Source organism: Hemiscyllium ocellatum, chromosome 10 (assembly GCF_020745735.1).
Source record: "Hemiscyllium ocellatum isolate sHemOce1 chromosome 10, sHemOce1.pat.X.cur, whole genome shotgun sequence".
In the NCBI taxonomy this organism is placed as follows: domain Eukaryota; kingdom Metazoa; phylum Chordata; class Chondrichthyes; order Orectolobiformes; family Hemiscylliidae; genus Hemiscyllium; species Hemiscyllium ocellatum.
Window position 1 is genome coordinate 18,944,499 of NC_083410.1, and position 26,779 is coordinate 18,971,277.

At 44.3% G+C, this 26,779-nt stretch overlaps 1 protein-coding gene across 1 annotated transcript in view; it reads right to left on the reverse strand.

Moving 5' to 3' along the window:
* Window positions 1–26,779, reverse strand: part of crim1 (cysteine rich transmembrane BMP regulator 1 (chordin-like)) — a 206,198-nt gene that overhangs the window by 79,552 nt on the left and 99,867 nt on the right. The window contains exons 4-5 of the mRNA XM_060831315.1: window positions 21,254–21,374; window positions 19,016–19,137 (exon numbers count right to left, since the gene is read on the reverse strand). Of these exons, the coding sequence (XP_060687298.1) occupies window positions 19,016–19,137; window positions 21,254–21,374 (243 nt within the window). The remainder of the gene's footprint in view (window positions 1–19,015; window positions 19,138–21,253; window positions 21,375–26,779) is intronic.

Genomic DNA, 26,779 nt, shown 5'->3' on the forward strand with positions numbered 1-26,779 from the left:
TAGGGGTGTCTCACCTTGCTCTGACTAAAACTGACTCCCTTATCCTCCAGCATAATGTTAGCATCGTCTTTATGCAGGTTCCACTGGGGATAAAGCAGCAGAGCCCAGAGTAGCAATGGGCTGTGGACCAGTGTGTCTACGGTAAAAACAATGACTGCAGATGCTGGAAACCAGATTCTGGGTTAGTGGTGCTGGAAGAGCACAGCAGTTCAGGCAGCATCCGAGGAGCAGTAAGTGTGTCTATATCTGCTGCTTTCAAATCTGCAGACACTGGAAATGTCTCTAGTGTGAATGCCACCCATCCAAAAATAAAGAAAACACAAGCGCACACACACACACACACACACACACACACACACACACACACACACACACACACACACACACACACACACACCCGCACGCACACACGCACACACGTACGTAGGCACAGCCCAATAAACACACGTGCAAATGCACAATTCTAAAAAATATTTTAAATGACAACAGTGTGCAGTTGGACTGGCTATTGATTGGTGGATCTCACTGTCTGTCAGTTGGACTGGCACCTCAGAAAGCTGTAGGAGTGCAAATTGCACTGAAACTCTGAGAGCTCCCTGGAAACTGAGCAGAGAAATGTGTGGTTCCTGTGTGTGGTTGCAAACCGTTTGCATGTTTGAAGAGTGAGAGCACATGCGATTCACAAATCCAGCAGCTACGCGAGTGCAGTTCGTGACCCCTTGTGTTGTTGGGAGAAAAGCAATGGTCATGAAACCCCATGGAGCTTAGCCATCTCATTGTCATCATCAATGGAGTAATCGGTGAATTCATTCGCATGATGGAAGAGGGTATTGTTCATCCTCTTCATGCAGCTATGAATGGCAGCCTGTTAAATACTGTCTGTGCGGCCCAGAAATGAATAAACAGTGAAAGAACCTAGAGGTTGCAATCGTTTTGGGCTTTGCTGCTAACCTAGGTGGCTGCAGGTCTTGCTATAAACTCCCACCTATTTCAGTACACTACCCAGGAAAGCCTCAGTTGTCTTTGGGTTTGCACCTGCAGGTACTGGTCCTTGCCCAGAGAACATGGTCACCTGCCTTCCATTTACCATGCCTTTCCTAGATGGCTGTAGCCTAACCAGCTGAAATTGGCTGCTGCATCAAACTAAAAACTTGACTATCTGAATGATACACTGCCCACAACACTCTACCTTTAATATGGGCAGTCCAGCAGCAGTGGCTGGCCATTTCGAAGACCAACATGACCCAGAAGCGGGCACTACACTTGGTACCACAACCTCACACAAGGTGTCACCCACATCTCACCACTGCCACCTCCTGCTGTGCTGCCGGCGTGGCAGAACCAGGTCACCCTAACACCCTGGGCTCAATATCTGGGATGAGTGGACTGCCTATGGGCGGCACGGTGGCACAGTGGTTAGCACTGCTGCCTCACAGCGCTAGAGACCCGGGTTCAATTCCCGACTCAGGCGACTGACTGTGTGGAGTTTGCACATTCTCCCCGTGTCTGCGTGGGTTTCCTCCCACAATCACAAAGATGTGCAGGTCAGGTGGATTGGCCACGCTAAATTGTCCATAGTGTTAGGTAAAGGGGTAAATGTAGGGAATGGGTGGGTTGCGCTTCGACAGGTCGGTGTAGACTTGTTGGGCTGAAGGGCCTGTTTCCACACTGTAAGTAATCTAATCTAATCTAAGGAGGAAAGGCTGGGTAGGCTAGGCTGTTATCCTCTGGAGTTTACAAGAGTCAGAGGTGACTTAACTGAAGCATCTAAGAGAGGAGTTGACCAGGGAGATATGTTAAGTAGGTCTCTTCATGTGCAGGAGAAACTAGAACAAGTGGTCATAGTTGAAAAATAAGGGGTCATCCATTTAAAATTAAGATGAGAAAACATTTTTCATCCTAAGATTGAGAGTTTTTGGAATTCCCTTCGTCAAAAGACAGAAGTGTAGAATCTTTACATTTTATTTAAGGCAGAGGGAGATAGATTCTCGAGCTCCAAAGGGTTAAAAGGTTATTGAGGACATACAGGACCGTAGAGAGGTTAAAATCAGTTCGTACTCATTGAATAGCAGTGTACGCTCAAAGGGCCAAAGGATCTGTTCTTGTTCATATGTTTATACCTCCATGGACATCACATTCTGAGGTGGAACTTGAACACTCTGGTCCAGAGGTAAGGACATTGCCACTGTGCCACATGACCCTCAATCGACGACCTTTTTATGAATGCTACGTGCATTTTGACAGAGTGCCTTTGATGGTGCTTTTTTTTCAACGTGTTATTCTCTATTTCGCTCCCATCTGATGCTTGCCTTTGCTTCATCTGTTTTCCATTTTCGGTTTCTACTTTTCTACTTCCTTTTAGCAGTTTTACTTCCCTTGAGTCTGAGCTCCCTCTCAGATTCATGGGAGAGAGAGTGTGTGTTTACTTCAGTAATTTGTGCTTCTCTTATCTGAGTTCAGCTGAAATTTCTTGTCCCTAGGCAGTTAGCTACTGCAGAACTGAGTCAACAATGATCGCTCCTGTTGAAAATGCTTTAATTCACTCTGTTACTACAGAGACAAAAACAAATCAGAAGTCAATAGTCCAACAACACTTCCCCAAAAAGCCATTATTCAGTGTCTCATGCTCAAAACTTCAATGTTTGCTCCAAATGAAATCTTTTCAACGTTCTGCAGGAACCACTGCTTTACCTCTGGCAATGGGTAACATCTTACTAATGCTGACTAAGAGGAGGTCTACGCTGATTGCCAGTATTTCCCATTGGATGTGGGTGAATGTTTCCTAAGCACCTTCAGTATTTGGCAATTATTTTATTCTAAGTGATAACACTATAATGCAACAAGTTTTAAAGAAGAATACTATACAAGATGACCCCGAAGACTTTTAAGCTGCACAACAACTGACAGCTCATTAATTATGAACATAGGTAAGAAACATGCCTTGAAATAAAAATTGCAGTTGATGCTCAGAAAATGAACGAACTGGAGGAGGCAGGGTAATTGTTATCTTATGAGAAAAGACTAAATGGTTGAGACTCTACTCACTGAAGTTTAGAAGATTGAGAGGTGACTCATTGATTCTTAAGGGGCTTGACAAGGTAAATGCTGAGAAGACCTTTCCTCTTGTGGGAGAGTCTAGGAGCAGAGTACACAGTCACAGAGATGAGGAAAATTTCTTTTCTCAGAGGGTTGCAACTCTTTGGAACTCCTTGCCACATAGAGCTGGGGGGGGAGGGGTCGAGTCCTTGTGTATATTTAAGGCTGAGATAGATTCTTGAAGCACTTTAGGGAACAACTCCGGGACACTCGCACCAATCAACCCAACCGCCCCGTGGCCCAACATTTCAACTCCCTCTCCCACTCTGCCAAGGACATGCAGGTCCTGGGCCTCCTCTACCGCCGCTCCCTCACCACCCGACGCCTGGAGGAAGAACGCCTCATTTTCTGCAGGTCAGGCAGCATCCAAGGAACAGGAGATTTGACGTTTCGGGCATAAGCCCTTCTTCCTGCTACGCTTTTCCAGCAACACATTTTCAGCATTAGTCAGAGGGAAATGGGTCTGGGTGGGTTACTCTCGGAGTGTCGGGTTGGGCTGAAGGGCCTGTTTCCACACTGTAGGGAATCTAATCTAATCATGACTGTCCTCCTCAGTTTTCTGCTTCTTGCAAACATATTAAAAAAGAAAAAAAAATCTTGCATTTGGACAGTGCCTTTCAGCTCTTTACAGACAATGAGATACTTCTGAAGTGTGGTCGTCATTTTATTGTAACACCCAGTTTGAACAGCGCAAGCTCCAATAAAAAGCAGGATGATAGTGACCAGTTTGAGTGCATTTTGCAATGTTGGCTGATAACATTTTATACAATGAAGCTGTAGCACTCCCTTAAAACCTCACTGGGCCATTAAATCTTGACTTTGTCCTCAAGCCTTGGGAATGACACTCAAACCCAGAACCTGGCCTTTCCCTGCCTTAAGAATAATGAAAGTCAACTCCCGAGAGGGTATGTATGTCAAGTCCTTGGCTTATTACCTGCTGATACTTCTTTCTGAGCTGATTTCTTAGCTGTTTTTAGTCAGTAATGGTATTGCCTTCTGCTGACTCCCAGGACAGTGCAAGGAGACAAACCCCAAGTCTACCTCAGCCAGAATGGGAATGCTGCGCTTTTCCAGTAACACATTTTCAGCTCTGATCTCCAGCATCTGCAGACCTCACTTTCTCCTCTGACTAATGTGCCTAACACTGTGGGCAAGTTAGCATGGCAAATTCACCTAACCTGCACATTTTTGGAGGAAACCCACACAGACACAGGGAGAATGTGCAAACTCCACACAGTCAGGCACCCAATGTTGGGATTGAACCTGGGACCCTGGTGCTGCGAGGCAGCAGTGCTAACCACTGAGCCGCCGTGCTGCCCTATCAGAATACAGACAAAGAACAATCGCATGTCATCTGTCCATTGCTCTGATCATGGTTTGCCGCGCTGTATGATGGGCACTAGAGAAAGCAAAATACATGAAGGGATTTTAAAAACAATGACGTGACAGTAAGGGAATGTACATCTGCAAACACTACCAGCAGTACATGTGCCTTCTGAGGCATGTTTTAATAGAATTAACCACGAATTAGTCTGCTCTCAGCACGCATCAAGAAAAACCATGCCATGGCAACAGTTCTGACATGGCAACATGGACTGCTGATTTCTAAATTGAGAATCTGGAATGTTCTGGTACAGAGCCAGTGCTGTGCTATCTATTCTTGCTTTATGGGGTACCATTAGTGGCAACTTTCACTGAGATGCAGCCACACACTTTGGACCAGCTCCAAGTATCACATGTGAAAGGCGACTATGAGTGGGAGAAATGTATGTGCTGCAAATATAGCTTTCAGTCTGGCTGACTGAGGCGTTCAGCAAAGCTTTGAAGTTCAACAACGCATCCAGGCACCCCAGAAAAGACACTTGTTCTTGGAAGTGCTGAGTGGTTTTGAGCACCATTTTGCACATCGGTATAATTATAGCCCGACTGATGACAGGTGTCTCGACAGTCTGCTGGCACAGCAGCAACTCTGGTCTCAAAAATCTGAGCCTGACCTCAGGGCCTGGTGCACTTAGGGTCTCTGACGGGACAAATCTCCTCAGCCTGCTCCTGATCGTCTGGTTCAGAAATCGAAAGCCCACTTGGCTGGTCTGCTTCAGGACTCCAAAACAGAGAAGTCATTGGCAACACCAAAAAGAAAGTTGGGCAAGGGGAACAGAGTAAAAGGCAGGAAAAGGATAGGATCGTGGCTTAATATGAGGCAATTAATCAATTCTTCCCTTCCCCCATATTCTGTTCATTCAATACTGGCTTCAAATAGTGTGCAGCAGAGAGGGGAGCTAATTTGCACTCATCCTGTGTCACACGGCTGCTCCTATCCAGCTGCACTTAACAGTATGATCCTACTCTCTGGGAGGCACCTGACTTCATGTGGAGGAGCTGGTGTTGGACTGGGGTGGTCAAAATTAGAAATCACACAGAGCAGGTTATAGTCCAACAGGTTTAGTTGGACGCACTGTAACCTGGTGTTGTGTGATTTCTAACCTCATCTGGAAACCTCACTCCAGCTGTGATTGACAGCTCAGCAGAAGGGAAGAGTGGGATGTGGAATGAGACAGTGAAAGAGACAGAGAGACAGAGACACCAAAGTCCCAACTTTCTGTGTTCTCACACCAACGTGCTGTGTCGGATGTTGGCAGATTTTCTGTAATATGCACATGAACTAAGAGCAATGGTTTACTTATACTGCAGAACTATAAAGCAGAGAAGAAAACCATTCAGCCTGCCTTGTCTATGCTAGCACTGTGAAAGAACTTGCTAATTATTCCTGCTCTTCCCCGCGACCTTTCAATTTTTTTGTTTCCTTTTAAGAATCTGTCCAATTCCCATTTGAAAGTTACAATTCAATCTGCGTCCACAATGCTTTCCGACATAAGTTGCTATGTAAAGCAGATTTCTGTTTATCTCTCCTCTGGATATTTTACCTATTATTTCCAACCTGAAACCTCTGGTTATTGACCATCCTATCTGATGAAATGTTTTCTCCAAACCTGTTTCATTAAATAACCTGGGATAGTTTTGAATACTTTGCTTAAAGCTCCCTTCAAACTGTATGCTCTCAGGAAAACAGAACGTATTTAAGAGAGTGCAAAATCCAAATGTTTGGCAGGATGGGGTGGGGCTGGAAGTGGTTGTGGATGAGTGGGGTAATTGGGAGCAGAGTTGAAAGGACAGCACAGGGGATAACCGATATGATTTTCAACATGGACAGCTTTAAGCCAGGGCTTCCCAAACTTTATCCCAAGGCGACCTCATTTTAATTAGACTTCCAGTGGCCAGAGTGAAAATTGAAGGAGAGTGATTTAAAACTGTTGAGTCTCCCCTGTGGAAAAACAAAGACTCACTTTTTTAACAGGCTGCCATTTTAACAGCAATCCGAGAACTGACAATTAAGCCACACTCACTGACAGCCTGAAACCAGAGCATTTAAAGGCGGTGTTCAGTACCAACTCCATGATTTCTGCCTCCGAGTGCATGACCCCAAAATCTCCACCCATGCCCTGTGGGGGATTGCGACTGGGAAAAAAATGAAGTAAGATTTGGGAAGAATCCAGAGAGTGATACCAGACTGATGATGGCCCTGGTACTTCCAACGGAGTGTCCTGATGAAGGTGGTGGTTGGTGAACAGTGAGAGAGTTAATTATTCAGAAACAGTTATGATGTTGAACCAGAGGTGGCCATTGAGGTTCTGTCAATGCAAGGAAATAACAGGATGCTCCAAGCAAACTTCATGAAAACTGCATTGAGGACAAGATCAAAGGAATGGAGGAGCAAGACCCTCGGGCGCATTAGCTCGACAGATCGGATAGCTGCCCTGCGTGTCAATAGCGTGGGTTTATTCCTCTACCAGCTGAGCTCACCGTGATGATCCCACCCTCTCAACCTTACCCTTGTCCGGAGGCATGTGACCCTCGGGTTAAACACACCATCAGCTGTGTCTCTAGCTCTCTATCTCATGAGGGAGTAGGTTATGACAACTTCTACTTATACCAAGCCTGTTAAGTTATTCAGTGAGAGTTAAGGTGATTCATACCTTTGGCTCCATATGCTTCAATATCCTGGTCTATCAAAAATGTATTGATCCCAATTTTTAAATTATGCATTGCATCAGTAATCACTACCTTTGCAGTGCAGCATTCTCCAATTCTTCCATTCTATAAGTGAGAACCACTTGCTAATCTATCTTCTGAAGAGGTTGGCTCTGATATTAAGAACTCCATCAGTGCAATAAGCACTCTCACTCCTTCTCTGCTAATCCAATCAACCTAAACCTCTTGTATTCCCAATAATACACAACTAAATTCTGTGCTCTCTCAGAAACTAATCCCTACAGCAATGGCAACATTCTGATGAACCTGGCCACCTTCCAAACTCAATACTGTATATCCTTTCGAAGGTGCAGTGCTCAGAACTATGCACACTTCACAAATCTATTATCCTCAAACAATTCCCACCATTACTTCTAATTTGTGCTCAGAAAAATGCTCCAGGGATCGTTCTCCTTGACACTCCTATCGATATGGAACCTTTACAAAGGGACTATCCCTTTGCCTTAACATAGAGCCCCACTAATCACTGGTCTGTGTCACGATCTTATCAGACACTTTTCACCCTTTTGGATTCACTTGCTGTGGTGTGTTTGCATTTTTACGCAGAACGTTATTAATCACCCTTCCCTTTTATGCCTCATAATATTCAGGTTACGTGGAAATGCTCTTTTGTTCCATGAATTATGGGCATTCTCTGACTATTGATCACCCCATTAAATTAGCCTTTGTGCTGCTACATGGCAGATTTATCAAATCACACTTTGCGCTTCATCACTTTCTGCATCCTTGCCAGTGTTTGATGCTTTTATATATGCCAGTTTTAGGTTCTCCGTACATTCATTTTTCTCCTGATGTTTTGCAACAACGTTTCATATATTCCCAGTGTTGTCAAGGCAGCCTTCAGTGCAAAGCTCTGTGTAAAGGAGCTCAATGTTGGAAAGCCAGATAGAGGCAAGCTCTGGTTTTGTTTTGTGTGCTATTTCCTGAAAATTCCAGACTCGTGAATATTTCTTCCTGAGTGTTGACACCAGAAGTTCAGAAAGCCTGCACAACACCAGAGAACAAAACGCCTACCCCTCTGTAGCCCCTGAGTAGTGGCTACTGTTCAATTAAGAATGATCATGTTCTAGAATAAACACATTCTTTTTCTCCACCTGCCTTTCAATGGAAGCCGTAACTAAACTTCTTTTGAGAGCTGAAAGCTACTGCATATCAATGATGTGGAAGCAATGGTGCTCTCATACAGTCAATTTGCAGCATAAATCATTGTAGGTGGAGATGGGAAATGACATCAATTGCAATACTGTCCTTTGTTGTTGCCATGCAATAGATAATCTTCTCTTTCACAAGGGGGTAAATTAAAAAGGCTCTGCTTAGGATGATCATTGAAATCTTCAGTGCAAGTTCTTCTTCAGCTGGGTTCCAGGAACACAGTATTAAAGCTCTGAAGAAGGATCACTGGACCTGAAACGTTATGTCTGCTTTCTCTCTGTGAATGCTGCCAAACCTGTTGAGCTTTTCTGAAAATTTCCATTTTTGTTTCTGATCTCCAGCATCTGCAGTTCTTTGTTTTTGTTTTAGTAAAGTATTGAAGATTAGAGGAGGTTGAGTTCTTGCAGCTTTCCTGCGGTGGTTCTGAATGAAGACTTCCCGAATACCCTCCACATCGACTCCCTGAAAACATGGTGGAAATTCACCCCCCTCATCCTTTGGTAAAAATTTTGCAGTGGAACACTGCATCGTTCCCAAGGTCATGCAAAGGTTAGGGAAAGAGAATATGGGACAGTCAATAAAGAGAAACCAACTCACGTGAACAAAAGGTAAGAAAGTGAGAAACTGCTGTTGTCACTTATAGAGCGCACAATCTCAGGATGAACCACCAAAGAAGTATTTTTAAAATATGGTTGCTGTAGTAATGTAGAAAACATGGCAAACAATTTGCACACACCAAGGTCTCAAAAACAATAATGAAGTAATCCCAAGATAATGTATTTTCTTTTTGGGACAGATATATATTGGCTAATACACTGGGGATAATCCTCTGATCTTTAGAATCTCTTACACCCACAACAGAAGGTAGAAAGGGCATTGGATTAACCAACTTATCAAAAGGTGGCATCTGTGACTGTGTGGCACATCCTTGGCACTGCAATGGAATATCAGCCTAGACTTTGTGCTTCAACATCACGGTGGTTCAGTGGTGAGTACTGCAGCCTCATAGCACTAGGGTCCCAGGTTCGATTCCAGGCTCGGGCGACTGTCTGCGTGGAGTTTGCACATTCTCCCCCTGGCCTGCGTGGGTTCCTTTCGGGTGCTCCGGTTTCCTCCTACCGTCTGAAGATGAGCAGGTCAGGTGAATTGGCTATGCTAACTTGCCCATAATGCGAGGTGCATTAATCAGAAGGAAATGGTCTGGGTGGGTTACTCTTTGGACCAGTTGGGCCGAAGGGCCTGTTTCCATACTGTAGGGAATCAAATCTAATCAGTACATGGCTTGGACCCATGGCCTTCTGAGGAAAGTGCTACCCACTGAATCGCAGCTGGCAACCAGTACTGGGATGGGTTTCCAGCATCTTAGTGCCCCCCTTTGCCACCATCATTCAATTGCCAAGGATGTTGGTGAGCCCCTGCTGGGTGAACAGTTGAACACCCAGGCTGTAAGAAAGGCTGAGTGGCAAGGAGATGGCTTCCCAAAAGAAAGAAGATAAATGGAAAGCCCTGTAGAGGATTGAGAGAGCAATTGTGTTTCCATGGCTCTGATTGCAGACTGTTAGAGTTGGTAACCTGAAAACCAACCCAAAACTAGAGAGACTGTGGGAAAACAGGGTGGGATCAATTTGATGTAACCGAAATTAATTGAAAAGAATTAACAACCTCAGTGATAATGAATGCCTTATGTAATACAGGATTGTTAAATCAAGTGCTTTGTTTCAAAACTAGATTCCTTAAACCCATTCTCAGACAGGCTGTTTAAAAGCGTTATTGTTCAGACGGAAACTGGATGGGTTAGAATCTGAGATTTGAAAACTGGTAGTGTTTTATTTTCTCATTTTCTTTGAACATGTTTGTCTGTTAACCAAAGGGGAGCCAAGACCAGATGACTGACAGTTGAGAATGATCCCAATGCGCACCCAGTCTGTTTGTTCTTGATTGGTTAGGGAGAGCAGGATGCCAGGAAGGTGGGATGTATTGGGTGACCAATCACGGGAATGAGGGGAGGGCCTGTCAGGAACTGTGATAAGAGCTCCCTGTCACCCAGACAGGAGTCACTTGTATATAAACATACAGAAAACAGAGACAGCTAAACATGTAGGGTTACAGAGCTGGGAGCAGAGAAATGGAGCCGATTGGATTTTTCAACAGAAAGCTGGAGTGGACTTGACGGGCTGAATGGCCTGTTGCTGTGCCACAATGACTCCAGGAAGCGCATACCAGCCAGGAGAAGATTAGCTGGTTCATCAAGCTTGCAACATGGTCATGATGGTCTTCTGGTGACATGTGACAGTCTCTTGGCATTGCATGGCCTCAGCATGGTCTCCTAGCCTTGAGGAGATTCCAAAACGATTTCCTGGCCTTGTGAACCTCAAAGTGAAGCCTGGCGCAGACTGGAGGCTAGGTACCAGTGTGGTTTGGGTTGGAAGACCATTGTCCTGAACTTCGTATTTCTGCAACGCTGGACTTTTTATTTCTTTATTTTCTAAGATCTTGTCACTGAAGAAGCTGTACCTCAGCACCTTTGTACCTAAGATGTCACTGCAAGTGACGACATATAAACTTTTCACAGTACTTATTTGAGTACATTTATGGTAAGGTCCTAGGGAGTATTGCTTTCCTTTATTGGTCAGAGTATTGAGTACAGGAATTGGGAGGTCATGTTGTAGCTGTACAGGACATTGGTTAGGCCACTGTTGGAATATTGCGTGCAATTCTGGTCTCCTTCCTATCGGAAACATGTTGTGAAACATGAAAGGGTTCAGAAAAGATTTACAAGGATGTTGCCAGGGTTGGAGGATTTGAGCTATGGGGAGAGGCTGAACAGGCTGGGGCTGTTTTTCTTGGAGCATCGGAGGCTGAGGGGTGACCTTATAGAGGTTTACAAAATTATGAGGGGCATTGATAGGATAAATAGGCAAAGTCTTTTCCCTAGGGTTAGGGAGTCCAGAACTAGAGGGCATAGGTTTAGGGTGAGAGGGGAAAGATATAAAAGAGACCTAAAGGGCAACATTTTCACTCAGAGGGTGGTACGTGTATGGAATGTACAGCCAGAGGAAGTGGTGGAGGCTGGTACAATTGCAACTTTTAAGAGGCATTTGGATGGATATATGAATAGGAAGGGTTTGGAGGGATATGGGTAGGGTGCAGGCAGGTGGGACTAGATTAGGTTGGGATATCTGGTCAGCATGGATGGGTTGGACCGAAGGGTCTGTTTCCATGCTGTACATCTCTGACTCTATGACTCTACATGTAACAATAAAGCTAAGTGAATTCAATTCTGCACGCTTCCTCATTGCTATTGGGAGAGCTTGGTACATGGACAGCAAGATTAACAGGACGGTTTAATATGGGAGACTGAAGAGGGAAAAGTAATGGAAACAATAAATGATACTAAAAATGGTACTGCAGAACAATGTTCACTTCTAAATAGTGGAAGCGAAACTGCAATACTAGAAGGTCCTATAGGGTTTGAAGTTACTGGAGTCAGAGTTAAAGGGTTAAATCTGTGCAGAAGCACGAGTAAGGTTTTGATAATGAAATGAATCCTTCAGACGAAGGTAAGATATCTTGACACGCAAGAGCATTAAGAATTTCCTTCCCTTTTCTGGGGACAATCATGGAACCAGTTCAAAGTAATCATCCCACAAACATTTGGGAAGCATTACAAGTATATGCAAACTTTAAGCCAATTTTTTTTTGTAGACGAAATTGCAAAATTCTACCAAAAAAAAGTTTAATTCACTGGCGCAGAGCCACACTGCTTCAATGTGTGGCCTCCAGATGTCTGTGAGCACTTCCTAACAGAAGCTGAGACTATGATATTGAGTGGAAGAGCAGTTCAAACCCTGCCAACAACACTTGCACTCTTTCAATTGTGGAGCCCCAGCCCTGATATGGAAATGAGTTCAGGTTGGTAAAACCACAAGAATCTGGGAATGTCTGTCATCTCAAGGTTTGTCTGTCTACTCCTGCATGCTGCCCTTGATTGTCTATGTTGTGAATTCCTGAGCAGTGACAAAGGAGGCTGTAGCATAAATAAAGTTATAGCTTCAGATGTGATTTTCAATCACTGCAACCACCTCATCCTCTTCCGCTCCATCAAGGAACTGCCTTATGCTACAATGAATCTCCTCTGCTTGCACCTCCCCATGCAATCGCAGGAGGTGTGACACTTGTCCCCTTTACCTTCGCCTTCCTCATTATCCAAAGCCCCAAGCTCACCTTTCTGAAGCAGCGTTTTCCACCACCTTCTCTGAATCTATGGCTCACAATGTTGTCTCCTCTACATTGCGGAGACCATGTACAAGCTGGGTGATCGCTTAATTTGGGGAACACTTCCAACTCATCTGAAAGGAATGACTCTGACCTTCAGCTGTTCCAACACACTGCCTTGTCCTCATGCTCACATTTCTGTTCAAGGTTCACTGCAGTGTTCCATGGACGCCCAATGCAAGTTGGAAGAATGGAACCTTATTTTCTGCTTAGGTATTTAAAGTTTTATGTTAACATTGAGGTCTAACGACATCACAGCATTTCCTCCATTTTGCTATTCCTTCCCGTCCTGCAATGTCCCTGTGTTGGTTTCAGTCAGAGCTGACCTTTATTTCGCTATTAACATCTACTCCAGACCAATGGCTGCTTATCTGCAACCATTACTACACCCTCTGCTTTTTGTTAAACAGAAGAATTCTACAGAAGAGTCAGATTGGTCTTGAAACATTTTCCCTTTTTCTCTCTTCACAGATGCTGAGTTTCTTCATCACCTTATTTTGTTTCTGATCTCCATCTTCTGCCATGTTTATTTTTAATATTCCCTTCCACTTTTTTCTGAATCCCTCCAGTGCATCAGCCGTGTGCATGGAAAAGCAAATGGCACACACAAAGTGCTGTGAGGCGTTCCTGACAGCTGTGATCGACGGCAAATCTTTAAAAAGGTTTTCACTATTTGCTGACATGAAAAGTAGCTTTTCTGTCAGGCTCATACTTCTTGTAGGGTGCATTGTCCACTGATAGCATGCAATTTCCAAACTCAGCATCATCTTCTGATCATTACTGAGCAGAACATCCCACTGGCGAAGGTCCGCTGTAAGAACATGGAGTTGGGATAATGACCCAGAATGGCATGAAACCTTCTGAGCACTTGAATCCAGGCTCATGCATGTGAACATTGGCTAAGAATCACTATATTCTTTTGAAAACAAGCTGAATTAATCTAAATTAAAGCTAATGCAACCCAAATAAGGACCGGCAGCCCTTTAGAGTAACACTGTAACAAAAACCAAGTATTTAAATTGCACTTTTGAAACTCAAATCAACATGTGATTATGCTGAGGGGTGTGTGACAATGCCCTCCAGCTGCTGCAGTGCCCACTGGCGATGGATGCACATAGGTGAAAGTGAGGACTGCAGATGCTGGAGATCAGTGTCAAAATCAGAGTGGTGCTGAAAGGGCTTTTGCCCGATTTTCCTGCTCCTCGGATGCTGCCTGACCTGCTGTGCTTTTCCAGCACCACTCTAATCTGGATGGATGTACACATCTGAATTCTTTGGTGAAAACAAATTTAAATGATAACCAAATTAAACCGAGCCAAAAATCAACAGCCCCTTAAAAGAGGCACAGTTACAAAAATCAAAATGTTCAAACAAAACTAAAATTTTAAATTAAAAATGTAATTCCAGCTAGACAAAATGTATTCCAGCCCCTGCAGGGCCACTAGCCTCACTTGGATACACTTATATATGTACGTATGTCATTTCCACGTGTATGGGTTGTTTTACAGTCATCTCTAGTTGTCCTAGTGAGTCACCTTCTTGACAACATAGTGACCCTTTCAGAAAGCAGTCACAGTCAACCATATCGCTGTGGGTTCCGAATCAAAAATCGGCCAGATTGGGTAAGGACAGCAGATTTTCTATCCCAAAAACAAATCAGTGAGCCAGCTGATTTTTTTTTAATGACAATCTGGTAGCTACATGGTCAGTGTTACAGATACCAGCTTTTTATTCCAGATTTATTTAATTAACTGTATTTAAATGCCCCAGCTGCTATAGTGAGATTTGAATTCATATCTTTGGGCCATCAATTCAAGCTGACTGGATTACAAGCCCAGTAATATAACCATGATGCTACTATTCTCCATTTATTAGATTTACACAAGAGAATGTACACCTGTTCTAAACTAAACTAATTTTTAAAAGAAGTTGTGCTGGTAGAATGTGTTCCATTACGAACTGTAGACAAATATAGATATAAGTTATACTTGGGCTGGCCACAAACCAAAATATAAGCTTCTGGTTGTTCATGGTCACTGCTCACATCAACCTTTCTTCAACTAGATTTTATTTATTTTAAGACAGATTGCTTTCTCTTCGAGTCAGATATTAAAATGACCAGACATGTTTGCTTGGTACAAAATACTGACAGGTACTTGGCTCCCATTCTGCAGCACATAGGTAGGCACGGGGATTTTAACTTCAGCAGGTTCCCTTCCTTAGACAAACCCCACCCATTAAAAGATCAATGCAGCAAATATTTTGAGTGGAGCTAATCTCTTGTGAATAGACTGCGAATGCATGAATCCCTCTCCGCCCCCACTCCTGCCGGGAATAACACAGAGCAAACCTTAACCCTTGAGTGACTGGTTACCTTTACACTGCATCCAAACCATTCCACAAACCACCATGCAAAATCCCTCAGTTTACAATGGTCTGCTCAAATAATATAGGCGCTGAAAATGTATTGCTGGAAAAGCGCAGCAGGTCAGGCAGCATCCAAGGAGCAGGAGAATCGACATTTCGGGCATTAGCCCTTCTTCAGCTATTCCTGATGCCCGAAACGTCGATTCTCCTGCTCCTTGGATGCTGCCTGACCTGCTGCTCTTTTCCAGCAACACATTTTCAGCTCTGATCTCCAGCATCTGCAGTCCTCATTTTCTCCTCAAATAATATAAGCCAAGAGATTATTTTTGACAATATACGTTGTGGAATGCTTAGCAAACATGCACAATACTTTTCTGCCTTACGTTTAACAGATATTTTAAATCATTCGAAACATGTGAAGCATGTCAAATAAGCAAGCGTCAGATAGATCTACTAATCACAACTCTCCCAACTCCAACACTGCATTCTCCTCCTCTTTCATTTATCTTTACTTTTGTACCTTTGAGTCTGCAGGTTATGTCCACAATCTCTAATCAGAGAAGCAGGTGACAATCTTCCCTCAACTATATGGACGTTGAATAGTCAGAGAAAGATGTTGCTGAAGGAGCCTCGGATGAGCCTCTGTTACAATGCTCTTTGCTCCCTTTATGGAATAAATGCTGCAATAATTTGAGCCCTTGACTTGGATGGGACTCTTATATAGGTGAAAGAGAAAGACTCCTTTGATAGTAATATTGTTTGAGGGAAAAATATTGGCCAGAACAGCAGATATAACCTCCTTGCTCTTTGAAAATCTGATGTGGGATCAGAGAAGGCATTAAATGCCTGAGTTTCACTTCTCCCCCAATGGACAGTCCCCCTGTTGCACCCACTCAGCTCTGCACTGTCAGCCCAGATGTTCACTCAAATGGGGCCTGCACCCACAACCCAGTGACTCAGAATCAAGAGTGTCTGACATGAGAAATGGAAATATTCCTGGTGGCTGCACCTGACCAATATCCAATGACGGCTGCTGGGACATGCCAGTACATGAGGCCACAAAGTGGCAAGCTTGGGCTTAATGGCGAGGTGAACATTCACTGTTGGGCTAATACATTTGGACAGTTCTTGCAGACTGCTGCTGACTGCAGAACCACACCACAGCAAGAAAGGATGGAGGCAACAAATTAAAACCAGGACTGTAAAACAAATTGATATAGTTGTGAGGAACCGATAGAGAGAGAGCACTGAGGTAGATTTCCTGGATGAAGCAAAGAATGGAATGGATGGAAAATTGAGGACAATGCATACATAATTTTTTAAGTGTCTTTGGTGTGTCTTGGAATCTCAAAAGCTTTAACTCACAACCTACTGACAAGTAGGAATGGTGCAAGTTGATTGTCACGTTCAGAAAGCTAAAGAAGGTTGCCTCACAAGCTCTGTCTGCATCTTCCCTGATACCCACAGTGGAACTGCCTTTGCATGCATCAGTCTAGGGGGATTTGACACTTATTGTCTTGGGAGGAACACGACTAAAGAGCTTCTTTGAACCATTGAGCACTGTTTGCATTGTGTGATGCAAGCCAGGGAGGTGTCTAATAAACCATTTATCATCCAATATTTTCCACTTGCAACAGAAATCAAAATGTATTGGCACAGCATGTTATAATCTGATTGAAGCTGCCCTGAACTCATTTCATTTCAGGATCTATAGTCAGCCAGAGAGAAAGAAAGAGAGAGAGAGTGAGACAGAGAGAGAGAGAGAGAGAGAGAGATATCAGTGTTTAGGGATCCTAGAACTGGACAGAATGAGCAACCTTCAAAAGTATCTCCATGAACCATGCTGAAGCCTTCCATCCAAATCGTTTGGGATGAAACAATTCAATTGGCAAAATGGATAGAAACAGATTGGAGCCAAAGTCTGGGTTTACAAAGCTCTCTGTGACAGCTTCTTGAAAATGGGAAATCACTTCATTGCACGTGGAGGGAAGGAAGAGCAAATAGCTCACTGTTTGTGACCTGAATAAAAACATTAAATTTTTTTGGGGGGAGGGGGGTCAACGGAGATGCTTCAACATATTTCAGCAATACCTTCTTCCAGTGTTGACTACATAATTTAATTACGTTGTTGCTGTCAAGTGGACCCGTTTATCCTTTGAGACATTGTTGTCACGGTGCCAAGTGTTTCAGCAAGATACAGCCCTGCATTCTCTATATTTAGTTTCCATCAAAGTCGAAACATTGTGCTATATTTAAGGAGCTGGATCCTGCTGATGCACAGTGCTGCTATGTTGACTATTTGTGAATAAATCAGCAGGAATAAATGTTATGGTTGGAGGCGTCCTTCATACTTTGCAAAACACATTCTTTCCATTTGGATTCGCACTTTTTCTGCATCCTCCACAAATAATTCAATATCAGCCTTATCACTCAGTTGCAACAACATTGCCTTGAACTTGGATAGTCTCTGGGATACACAATACACTGGTTAAACTTGTGGTGAGGAGCTCAGATGGAAGGTACGGGTCTGCGTGGGTGCAGAGGGTGTGGGTTCTGCCAATGATCTGGGGTGACTGACACCTTGAGCATTCTGACATAAAGTCTGCACTGGGGTGATCAATGATAAAGCGCAGGGAGATGGACAGAAAACTGACGGAGTGAATAAAGCCTCCTTTCCAATAAGCATTACATGTGTGCTGACACCAGCTGGATTGCCCTAGTTTGAGAAGGTGGTTTTGCACTGTCCTTTCACAGGTGATTAGAGATGGCCAACAAATACTGGCCATGTGGAGCAATGTTCGCAATCCCATGGGTTTCCAGCCAGGAGAGTTTATGGGACATGGTCATGTTCCAATATCAACAACACCACAAAGGTCATGGCAACAAAGACTAAAATTCTTCAACCTTTCTGCTGCAGTGCAGTAACGTCATAGCCACAACGCCTCAAGGTGAGTCCAACTGAGCACCATAATGAATTACTGACAGCAACTTGGGAAATGGAGATAGCCATAAAACAGAGGGGGTGGAAACCCCCTCAAAGTAAACTGGGTGGAAAAAGTGCAGGAAAACCTGCCTTGACCTCCCAGACAGTGGGTGGCTGAGGCTTGGCTCCCTCTACACCTGGGAACAACGGCACAAATAATAGTGCCATTGCCTCTCAAATCACACCATCATGGCACTGAAATTTTATCACCCCTGTGCCATGGTTATTGGGTCAATGCCCCACAATTCTCAGTGCCTCTGAGGGAACACCATGACCACCAGGATAGCAGTGACTCAAGCAAGAGGCCTATCAGCACATTCTTGGGGTGGGTGACCTTATCAGGGTGACCCACATCCCGGCTGCCACTAAAACAAGACAAGGCACTCCCTGCCTTCTTAGCTGCACACTGTGCATGATTTAAGGAAATCTGAAGGAAGAATGGAAGAAAGCATGATTCATAACTTCAGAGAGTATAGCCGGTGTTAGATATATCCTAATAACAGCTCTTTTATATCATTGGGCTTTTCAAACATACATAAAAACTGTAATCAAGTTATGCAGAAGAGCGTGAAAGGAGCTATAAAGTGTAGCTTCAAAGCTGCATTGTGCGCTTTTAACCAAAGGTAGTAAAAATCACTGAAGGCATTTCGAAATCCTTAAATGTGGACAATGTTTAGACTTCTTTTTTAATTAGTCTAAACTGGTATCAATCGAGGCTGACAACACAGCACCTCTGAATCCTCCCCCACAGCTTGTGCAGGACATCTTTCTCAGTCTGGCTTTCCTGTGCACGCCATACACAGACACACAGGTACAGATAAACACACACACACACACACACACACACACAGTTATACACAGATACACGGACACAAACACACATACACACCCAGGCACCGATACACACAGGCACAATTACACACAGGCACACAATTTTACACACATAGAAACACAGACATCTCCCCATTTTCACTTCTTACAAACATTCCCACAGCAGCTTTAAACTTTATTTTGAACTATATTTGCACGTACCGTTGATGCACTCGAACAGATCGCAGCATCTTCCTGGCAGGCCATCCCCAGGGGAAATGATACGTGGCACAGTGCCAGCCTCACACTTAGGGACACGACAGATTCCCAGCAGACATTCGCACCTACAACCCAAACAAGACACAACAAAATGAATCTTCTGACAGTGAGAACTGCAAGTGCGCCCAAGAGGAGGACAAAGCCACAAGTGCTGGGTCCATTCAGTCATTATATTGTAACTGAGCAAGCAACTCTGGCCTGAAGCTGCCTTACCACCCAGGGGTGTGTGTGTGTGTGTGTGTGTGTGTGCGCGTGCGTGTGTGTGTGTGCGCGTGCGCGCATTGGCTTTACGTTCTGCCATTTGGATTTGATCCAGCACAGAATGATTGGAAAGGAGACAACCTGCCCCTCTGCTGTTTTATGGCTGTAAAGATTCTGGTAAAGGTTCTATGTGAAATAGCTATAAGCCAATCCAGTCCAGCTCTGAAAGGACATGGAAAAATAGCTCCTCACTTCACAATCATGGGCAATTACAAGCAGAGGAATGGGTTATGAGGGATAACAGGAAATTATCAGAAACAGTGGAGCAGGAGGTGTGATTGTTATTGAATCCTTTCGCGAGCAATGATGAGTGGTACTGCTGACAGAGTAAACAGCTGGATCTAAGACCTGAACGTATCTGAGACAGACAATGGTCAAATGTGCTGGCAGGACCTGCTGAGGCTATGTGTGAATCCAATATTATCAGCCCGGCTGAGAGTCAGGGATTCATCAAATTACACTGGGTCCACAAAACAGAAACTAGTCTGCCATCTAGTTCATGTCAGTATTTATTCTCAGAACAGATTCCTCCCACCCTTCTTCAACTACAAAGGCATGTAGGTCTATCTACAGCATGGGTGGAGCTGGAGAGAGCAAAGCAGGTCAAGCAGCATCAGAGGAGCAGGACAGTGAATAGTTCCGATCGGGACCTCTCATCAGGACTCAGTGAAAGGGCCCAACCTGAAACATCGACTCTCCAGCTCCTCTGATGTTGCATGACCTGCTATGCTTTTTCCAGCTCCACACTTTATCGACTCGGACTTACCAGCAGCTGCAGCCCTCACTATCTCCAACCTACCTACAGCATGTGGAATGCAGCAGTTCAAAATAAAACAACTCACCACCACCTTCTCAAGGGCAACTAGAGATTAGCAATAAATACTGGTCCAGAAAGCAGCATTCACATCCCACAGGTGAATAAAACAACTCAGCCTATCATTGTTAATGTTTCAAGTCCAGTGACCCTGCTCTGAAGAAGGTTAACTGGACTTGAAATGGTAAATCTTCTTTCGCTCCACAGGTGCTGCCAGATCTGCTGAGTTTCTTCAGCAATTTCCGTTTTAGCTTCAGATCATCTGCACCTGAAATTCTTTGTTTCATGTTAGCATTTAGTTAATGTCCCTTTCTATTACATTTCTGTCTCAGGAGTTTATTTCGCTTTCAATTAAATGATCTAATCTTAACCATTCCTTGTGGTAAGGCATTCTACATTCTAACCACTCCTGGAGTGAAGAGGTCTTCCTGAATTCCTTTTTGGATTTATGAGTTGTTTTCTTAAATTTACAGCCCCTAGTATTGGACTTACCCACAAGTGGAAGTATCATCTCCCCATCTACCCTATCCAAATTTTTAATTAATTAGTTAAGAATCACACAACATCAGGTCATAGTCCAACAGGTTTGATTGGAAGCACACTAACTTTCTGAGCGGCGCTCCTTCATCAGGTGATCACCTGATGAAGGGGCGTCGGTCCGAAAGCTAGTGTGCTTCCGATGAAACCTGTTGGACTATAACCTGGTGTTGTGTGATTTTTAACTTTGTACACCCCAGTCCAACACCGGCATCTCCAAATCTTAAATTAATCAAGTAACTACATTCCTACCAGAAATAGGGTTGCCTTCTCATTGGAGAGAGAGAGATGACTGGTGGTGGTTTAACCTTGGGGTCACCACACCTCAGATGAGGGGACAGGCTGAGAAGGACCTTGATCAGGTCATCCCTCTTTTCTTGATATCAGTGATTCCATCTAGGACTAGCTCCTGTCCAATGCGCTTCTGTAAAATCACCATTTAACTTGTAGTTACGAGAGCTAAATTCTCCACACATGGAGTGACTGAACGTGCCGTTGTTGACTTGCCGCATCCCTGGGGGTGATGGATACCCCTCATCACCATCGTCAGGACCAGCGAGGAGACTCACCGTGTCGGGAGAGTGCAGCAACCATCAGCAGTTAGCCGGGTCGGGGTCTCATAGCTGTCGGGTGGGCAGACGACAGGCTGAATGGCTGGGCAGTCCACTGTGCTGCAGTCCACGTTATACACTGCAAGAGGCAAAATGAAATTGTCAGTATCGAGTACTCTCTGGCCGCAGTTGGAGAGATGAGCAGGAGGAATGAACCCGTGCAGATGGCGGATACACTGAGTCAGCGCGTGTTGTCAGAGTTCACTGTAACCTCTAGGTATTACCACCTTCTCCAACAGAGTCTTCTGAGAACAGGGTGAAAATTGAGCAGCATACAGTGACTGCTAGATGCTCCCACATTCACAGTGTAATCTGCCAAACTCCCATAGCCCATGGGAATCCAGGGTATTCGAAATCGGGAGGGATTTGAGCTGAGTAAATAAGGGGAAAGGATTCTTGTTGGTGGAATATTTCAGAGGGTATTAATTTAAGGTGATTTGTAACAGACGTAATGGTAACAGGAAGAAAATCTTTTTTATGCAGCAAGTGCTCAGGATCTGGGACGCACTGCCTGAGAGTGGGGTGCACACAGATTCAACTGAGGCTTTTAAAAGGCAGTTGGATGATGATTGAGGAGAAAATGTTACAGAGCCACAAGGGAGTTTGACTCAACAGTCAGTACAGGGATGGTGGGCTTTCTCTGTTGTGAAATCATTGTATTCTTCCAGGAACAGGCACTACGGTTATAAAACTTGGACAAAGTTCTCCACTGACACCACGACAGTGAATTAGTTCTTTAGGTTGTTTTCTGGTGCCCTCCCCTCTCATTTCCTATGAAGTGAGCTCTGAATGGGGAGCCTTTTTGCTTTACATTGAGTTGAAAGATTAGAGAAATCTAAAATTGAGAAAATCTCTTGTTCAAGTAATGCGTGTGTGTGTGTGTGTGTGTGTGTGTATGAGAAAGAGAGCGAGCGACACAGGAGAGGACAGTGCTACTGCATGTATGTGCGTGAATGAGTGTTTGTGAGAGAGTGTGTGTGACTCAGAGAGAGTGATACTGAGTCTGTGAGAGTGATATGTGATGAAAGATGAAGATAATTTGAGTGTGTGTGTGTTTGAGTGTGTGAGTGCAAATGTGAGACAGAACATATGTGTGTATGTGGATGTGTGAGAGAGAGAGAGAGAGAGAGAGAGAGATACCGAAGGTGTGAGTGAGTGCATGCATGTGAAAGACAGAGAAATAACATGGGACTGTGTATTTGCGTGTGAGTAACAAAGGGAGCAATATTGAGCACATGTGTGAGAGAGAGATACCGAGTGTGTGTGACTGAGTATATTTATGTGTGAGAGAGAGTGTGTGTGTGTTTGTGAAGACAGAATCAGGGAAAGTAACTGTCAGCTGATAAGGCTCATTTCTCTGTGAATACATAAAGGGTTGCAATCATGTGACGCGATATTAGTAACAAATGTTGCTCATGGTTTCACTTAAAATTCCTCTGTCTGCTTTTTTAAAAGACAATCTAACCTGTGGATTTCACATGAACACGCTAACAGTTTTATTACTAACATTGCAAAATAGCATTTCAGTCCAAGTTTCATATAACAACAGCAGGCATGGCATCTTCAAAAATGAGAAACATCCCCAGCTTTTTGCCTGAGATGGATAATCTGCATGACATTAACACAAATTAAGGGTGAAAATAGGCCATTCAGCCCATCAAGCCTGTTCCACCATTCAATAAGTTTGCAGCTGATTGGTTTGTGTTCCAAATTCCACATTTCCATCTCTCCCCTGATCCTCTTTAATGGAGGAGTTATGATGAGAGGGAGGGTCATGGGCTGGTAAAGAAGAGGGCAGAGAGGGAAGGAATAGGGAGGGAATTCCAGAGTGCAGAGCTCAGACATCAGAAGGCGTGGTTGCTAAAGGAACAAGCAAAGCATGAGGAGACACCGTTGGAAAATATTGAGTTCTCAGAGGGTTGTAGGGCAGGAGAAGTTTAGAAGGAGGCTTGAGATCATAAGTGGATCTTAAATAGGGGAACAGGCAGCCAAAGGAGGTCAGGGATTGGTGTCAACAAAGAGCATACAGCTTTGGTTGAGCTGAACTTTGGATGGAAGATGAAAGTCTGTCCAGGTGAACACTGGAATCACTCAGAGGGGACAACCATCTGGATAAGGGCTGCAGCAGCAGCAATTGGCCTCAAGGCAGGATGGGGAGGGACAGTCAGTTGGGGGGTTGGTAAATAGACAGTTTTTCATGGTGGACATCACATGGAATTGGAAGCTCAGTTTAGATCAAAAAGGAATCAGAGTTTGCAAACACTCTGCTTTCTCCCGAGATGGCAGTCTAGGTGTAGAATGGAGATCGTTTGCTCAGGAATGACTCAGTCTGGCTAGTGTTTAACAAGCCTCCTCCAGGGTTGGATAGTACATGAGCTGCAACAGCTGATAGAGAGGCAGAACTACCTTGTTAAAGGTGACCCAGTGTGTTTGGTGATGTCCTTAAGAGGCAGCATGTAGATGAGGAAGAGGAGGGAGGTCAAGAATGCCTTCAAGGCAATCCTGTTCACTCTTGTATAGTGCTTCATAAAAAAGATGTAAGGTTTGTCACAAGACCAATCTGAAGACTTTGTGACAGCATGATGTGATGCTTTGGAGCTCAGTACAGACGAAAGTAGTAGCTGACGTGCGATAGCATGACAAAGTAAGCCATATCCAGTTAAGCTCTAAGGAAATTAAGCCCTTAGGTCGGTCTGATATCCAATATCCTGTTGTGTGGGAAAACATTCTTCATGAAAATCCTGTCACATGACAACCTGCGTTAAACAGGAGTAAAAGCGTAGGCTGTTTCCCTCCACCATGCTGAAAACCATCAGCAATGGCGACAGCACAGGTTCCCCTGGACAATATGGTGTGACAGCAGATAGTGACTAGATCACTGGTGGAGGATTTTGCAGGGATTGATTCATTTGTTAGTAAACGGCCTAGATTTTGTCAACAAATTATAAAGAGAAAATCAGTAAACTTCAGGTTTCCTTGGGGTTGCAAATCTGGGTCATCAGTTGCCTGTCATTTTTATTCTCTACCTCAATTCCCACCCTGACCTCCTCTGATCCTGGTCTCCTGCATTATTCCAATACCAATCTCACGCAAGCCCAGGGAACAACACCTCACTTTTCAATTCGGCACAATTCCACACTGAGTTCAACAATTTCAGGCTGTGGAGTCTGCCCCCCCCCCCCAGTACTGTTTTAGATTAGATTAGATTCCCTACAGTGTGGAAACAGGCCCTTCAGCCCAACAAGTCCACACCGACCCTCCGAAGAGTAACCCACCCAGACCCATTTCCCTCTGACTAATGTATGTAACACTATGGGCAATTTAGCATGGCAGTTCACGTAACCCGCACATCTTTGGACTGTGGGAGGAAACCGGAGCACCCGGAGGAAACCCACGCAGACACGGGGAGAACGTGCAAACTCCACACAGTCAGTCACCCGAGGCTGGAATCGAACCTGGGACCCTAGTGCTGTGAGGCAGCAGTGCTAACCACTGAGCCACTGTGCCGCCCATCTTGGTTTTAATTTGTTATTTTCTTGTTTTTTTCTCTCTTTCAGATAGTTGCTGTGCACCATTCTGCCACTCACACCTCCTTGACAGCTCCATTTTGTTTCCTGATATTTATCACGACCATTCCTGTTTGCCATGCAGCAACCGCTGATTCTTTTGTTATTTAGCCTCTCCCTTCACAGACTCTCACTCTTTCTTTCTTTTTCCCACCTCCCATTTTCATAAGTTTAAAACTGGCCAAATTTTCAAATTCTGATAAGAGGTTATTGGCCTGAAATGCAAAATCTGTCTCTTCCTCTCTCCCAGAATTACTTGCCATGTATTTTCATCATCTTAGACCATTGGACATTGGAACACAACAAGGTCATTTGGCCCATTGGGTCTGCTCCACCAGTCAATGAGATCTTGGCTGATCTGATAATCCTCAATTCCACTTTCCTGCCATTTCCCAATAACTCTCACTGATTGAAAATCTGGCTGTCTCAACCTTGAATACCCTCAACAACCTAACCTCAACAGCCCTTTGCAATAATGAATTCCACCGATGCACTAACCTGTGTGAAAGGAAATTCTTCCTTATCTCTGCTTTAAATGGAGGACCCCTTATTCTAAGATTACAACCACTGGTCCTGGACTCTCCCACAAGGAGGAACAATCTGTCCGCAACTACCTTGTCAAGTCCCTGAAGAATGGTGGATGTTTCAATAAGATCACCTCTCATTCTTTTGAACACTGACGAGTACAGGCTCACTCTACACTCTCACCCTCCCCCCCCCCTTACCTCAGTTCCAACCTTCCAGCTCAGCACCATCCTCATGACCTGTCCCACCTGTCAATCTTCCTACCCACCTATCCGCTCCACCCTCCTCTCCGACCTATCACCGTTACCCCCACCTCCATCCACCTATTGCACTCTCAGCTACCTTCTTCCCAGCCCCACCCGCCTGCCATTTATCTCTCCATCCCAGAGGGTCCCAGCTTCATTCCTGATGAAGGGCTCCGACCCGAGACATTGATTTTCCTGCTCCTCGGATGCTGCCTGACCTGCTGTGTTTTTCCAGCAACACACTCTCAACTCATAAGACAGTCCCTCCATAGCAGATACTTACTCAGTGAACCTTTTCTGGATTGGCTTCAATATTAGTGCACCTTTCCTTAGTTTATTTCAGATTTCCAACCTCTGCAGTATTTCATGCTCACTTGTCTGTTTTCTGTTCTTTCAGCAGAGACCAGATGCTCATATTAACAAACAACTGACAAACTTGGGGAAACCTATTGCTAAGTAGGCTACTTGTTTTGTGTTTCCTCAGGTGTAGGGGAGTTCCAAGACTGGCTGGCATCTGAAGAATTGTGAACAAAAGTACAGCAGCACCTGTACATACTGTGGATCGAGCATCTCTCTTTTCCCAGATCACTGATGACAGCTGAAACAAGTTGACAACGAAAACACTACTGACTTTCACAACGTCTGGTTCTTATCTCACTAGACAGGAGGCTGGATTCAATCAGAACTTAAAAGGGTTGTTGGGTTTGTTTGGGCCAACTGATACTAAAAATACTTATGTTCTCATGGCAAATTAGTGCTATTTTTAATGGGGACCGGGCCGTGGTGACGAAACCCAAGCAGTGAATGCTTGAGGTTGGTGAGAAGGGTTTTAAAGCAGGAGAGAGAGAAAGAGAGAAAGAGACCGAGAGATAAAGAGAGAGAGTGAGAGAATGAGAATGAGAGAGAAAGACAGTGAGAGAACGAGAGAGAGAGAGAAAATGAGAGAGAGTGAGACAGAGTGAGATAATGAGAATGAGTGAGAGAGAGAGAGAGAGATAGAGAGAGAGAAAGAGACCAAGAGAGAGTGATGGGCAGGAAGAGAAAAAGAGAGAAATAAACCAGTAATCACAGAATATAAAACAGGATAAAATAAGAGACTTACATAAAAACGAACCAGCAGCGATTAGGTAAATATGGCACACTGGGCT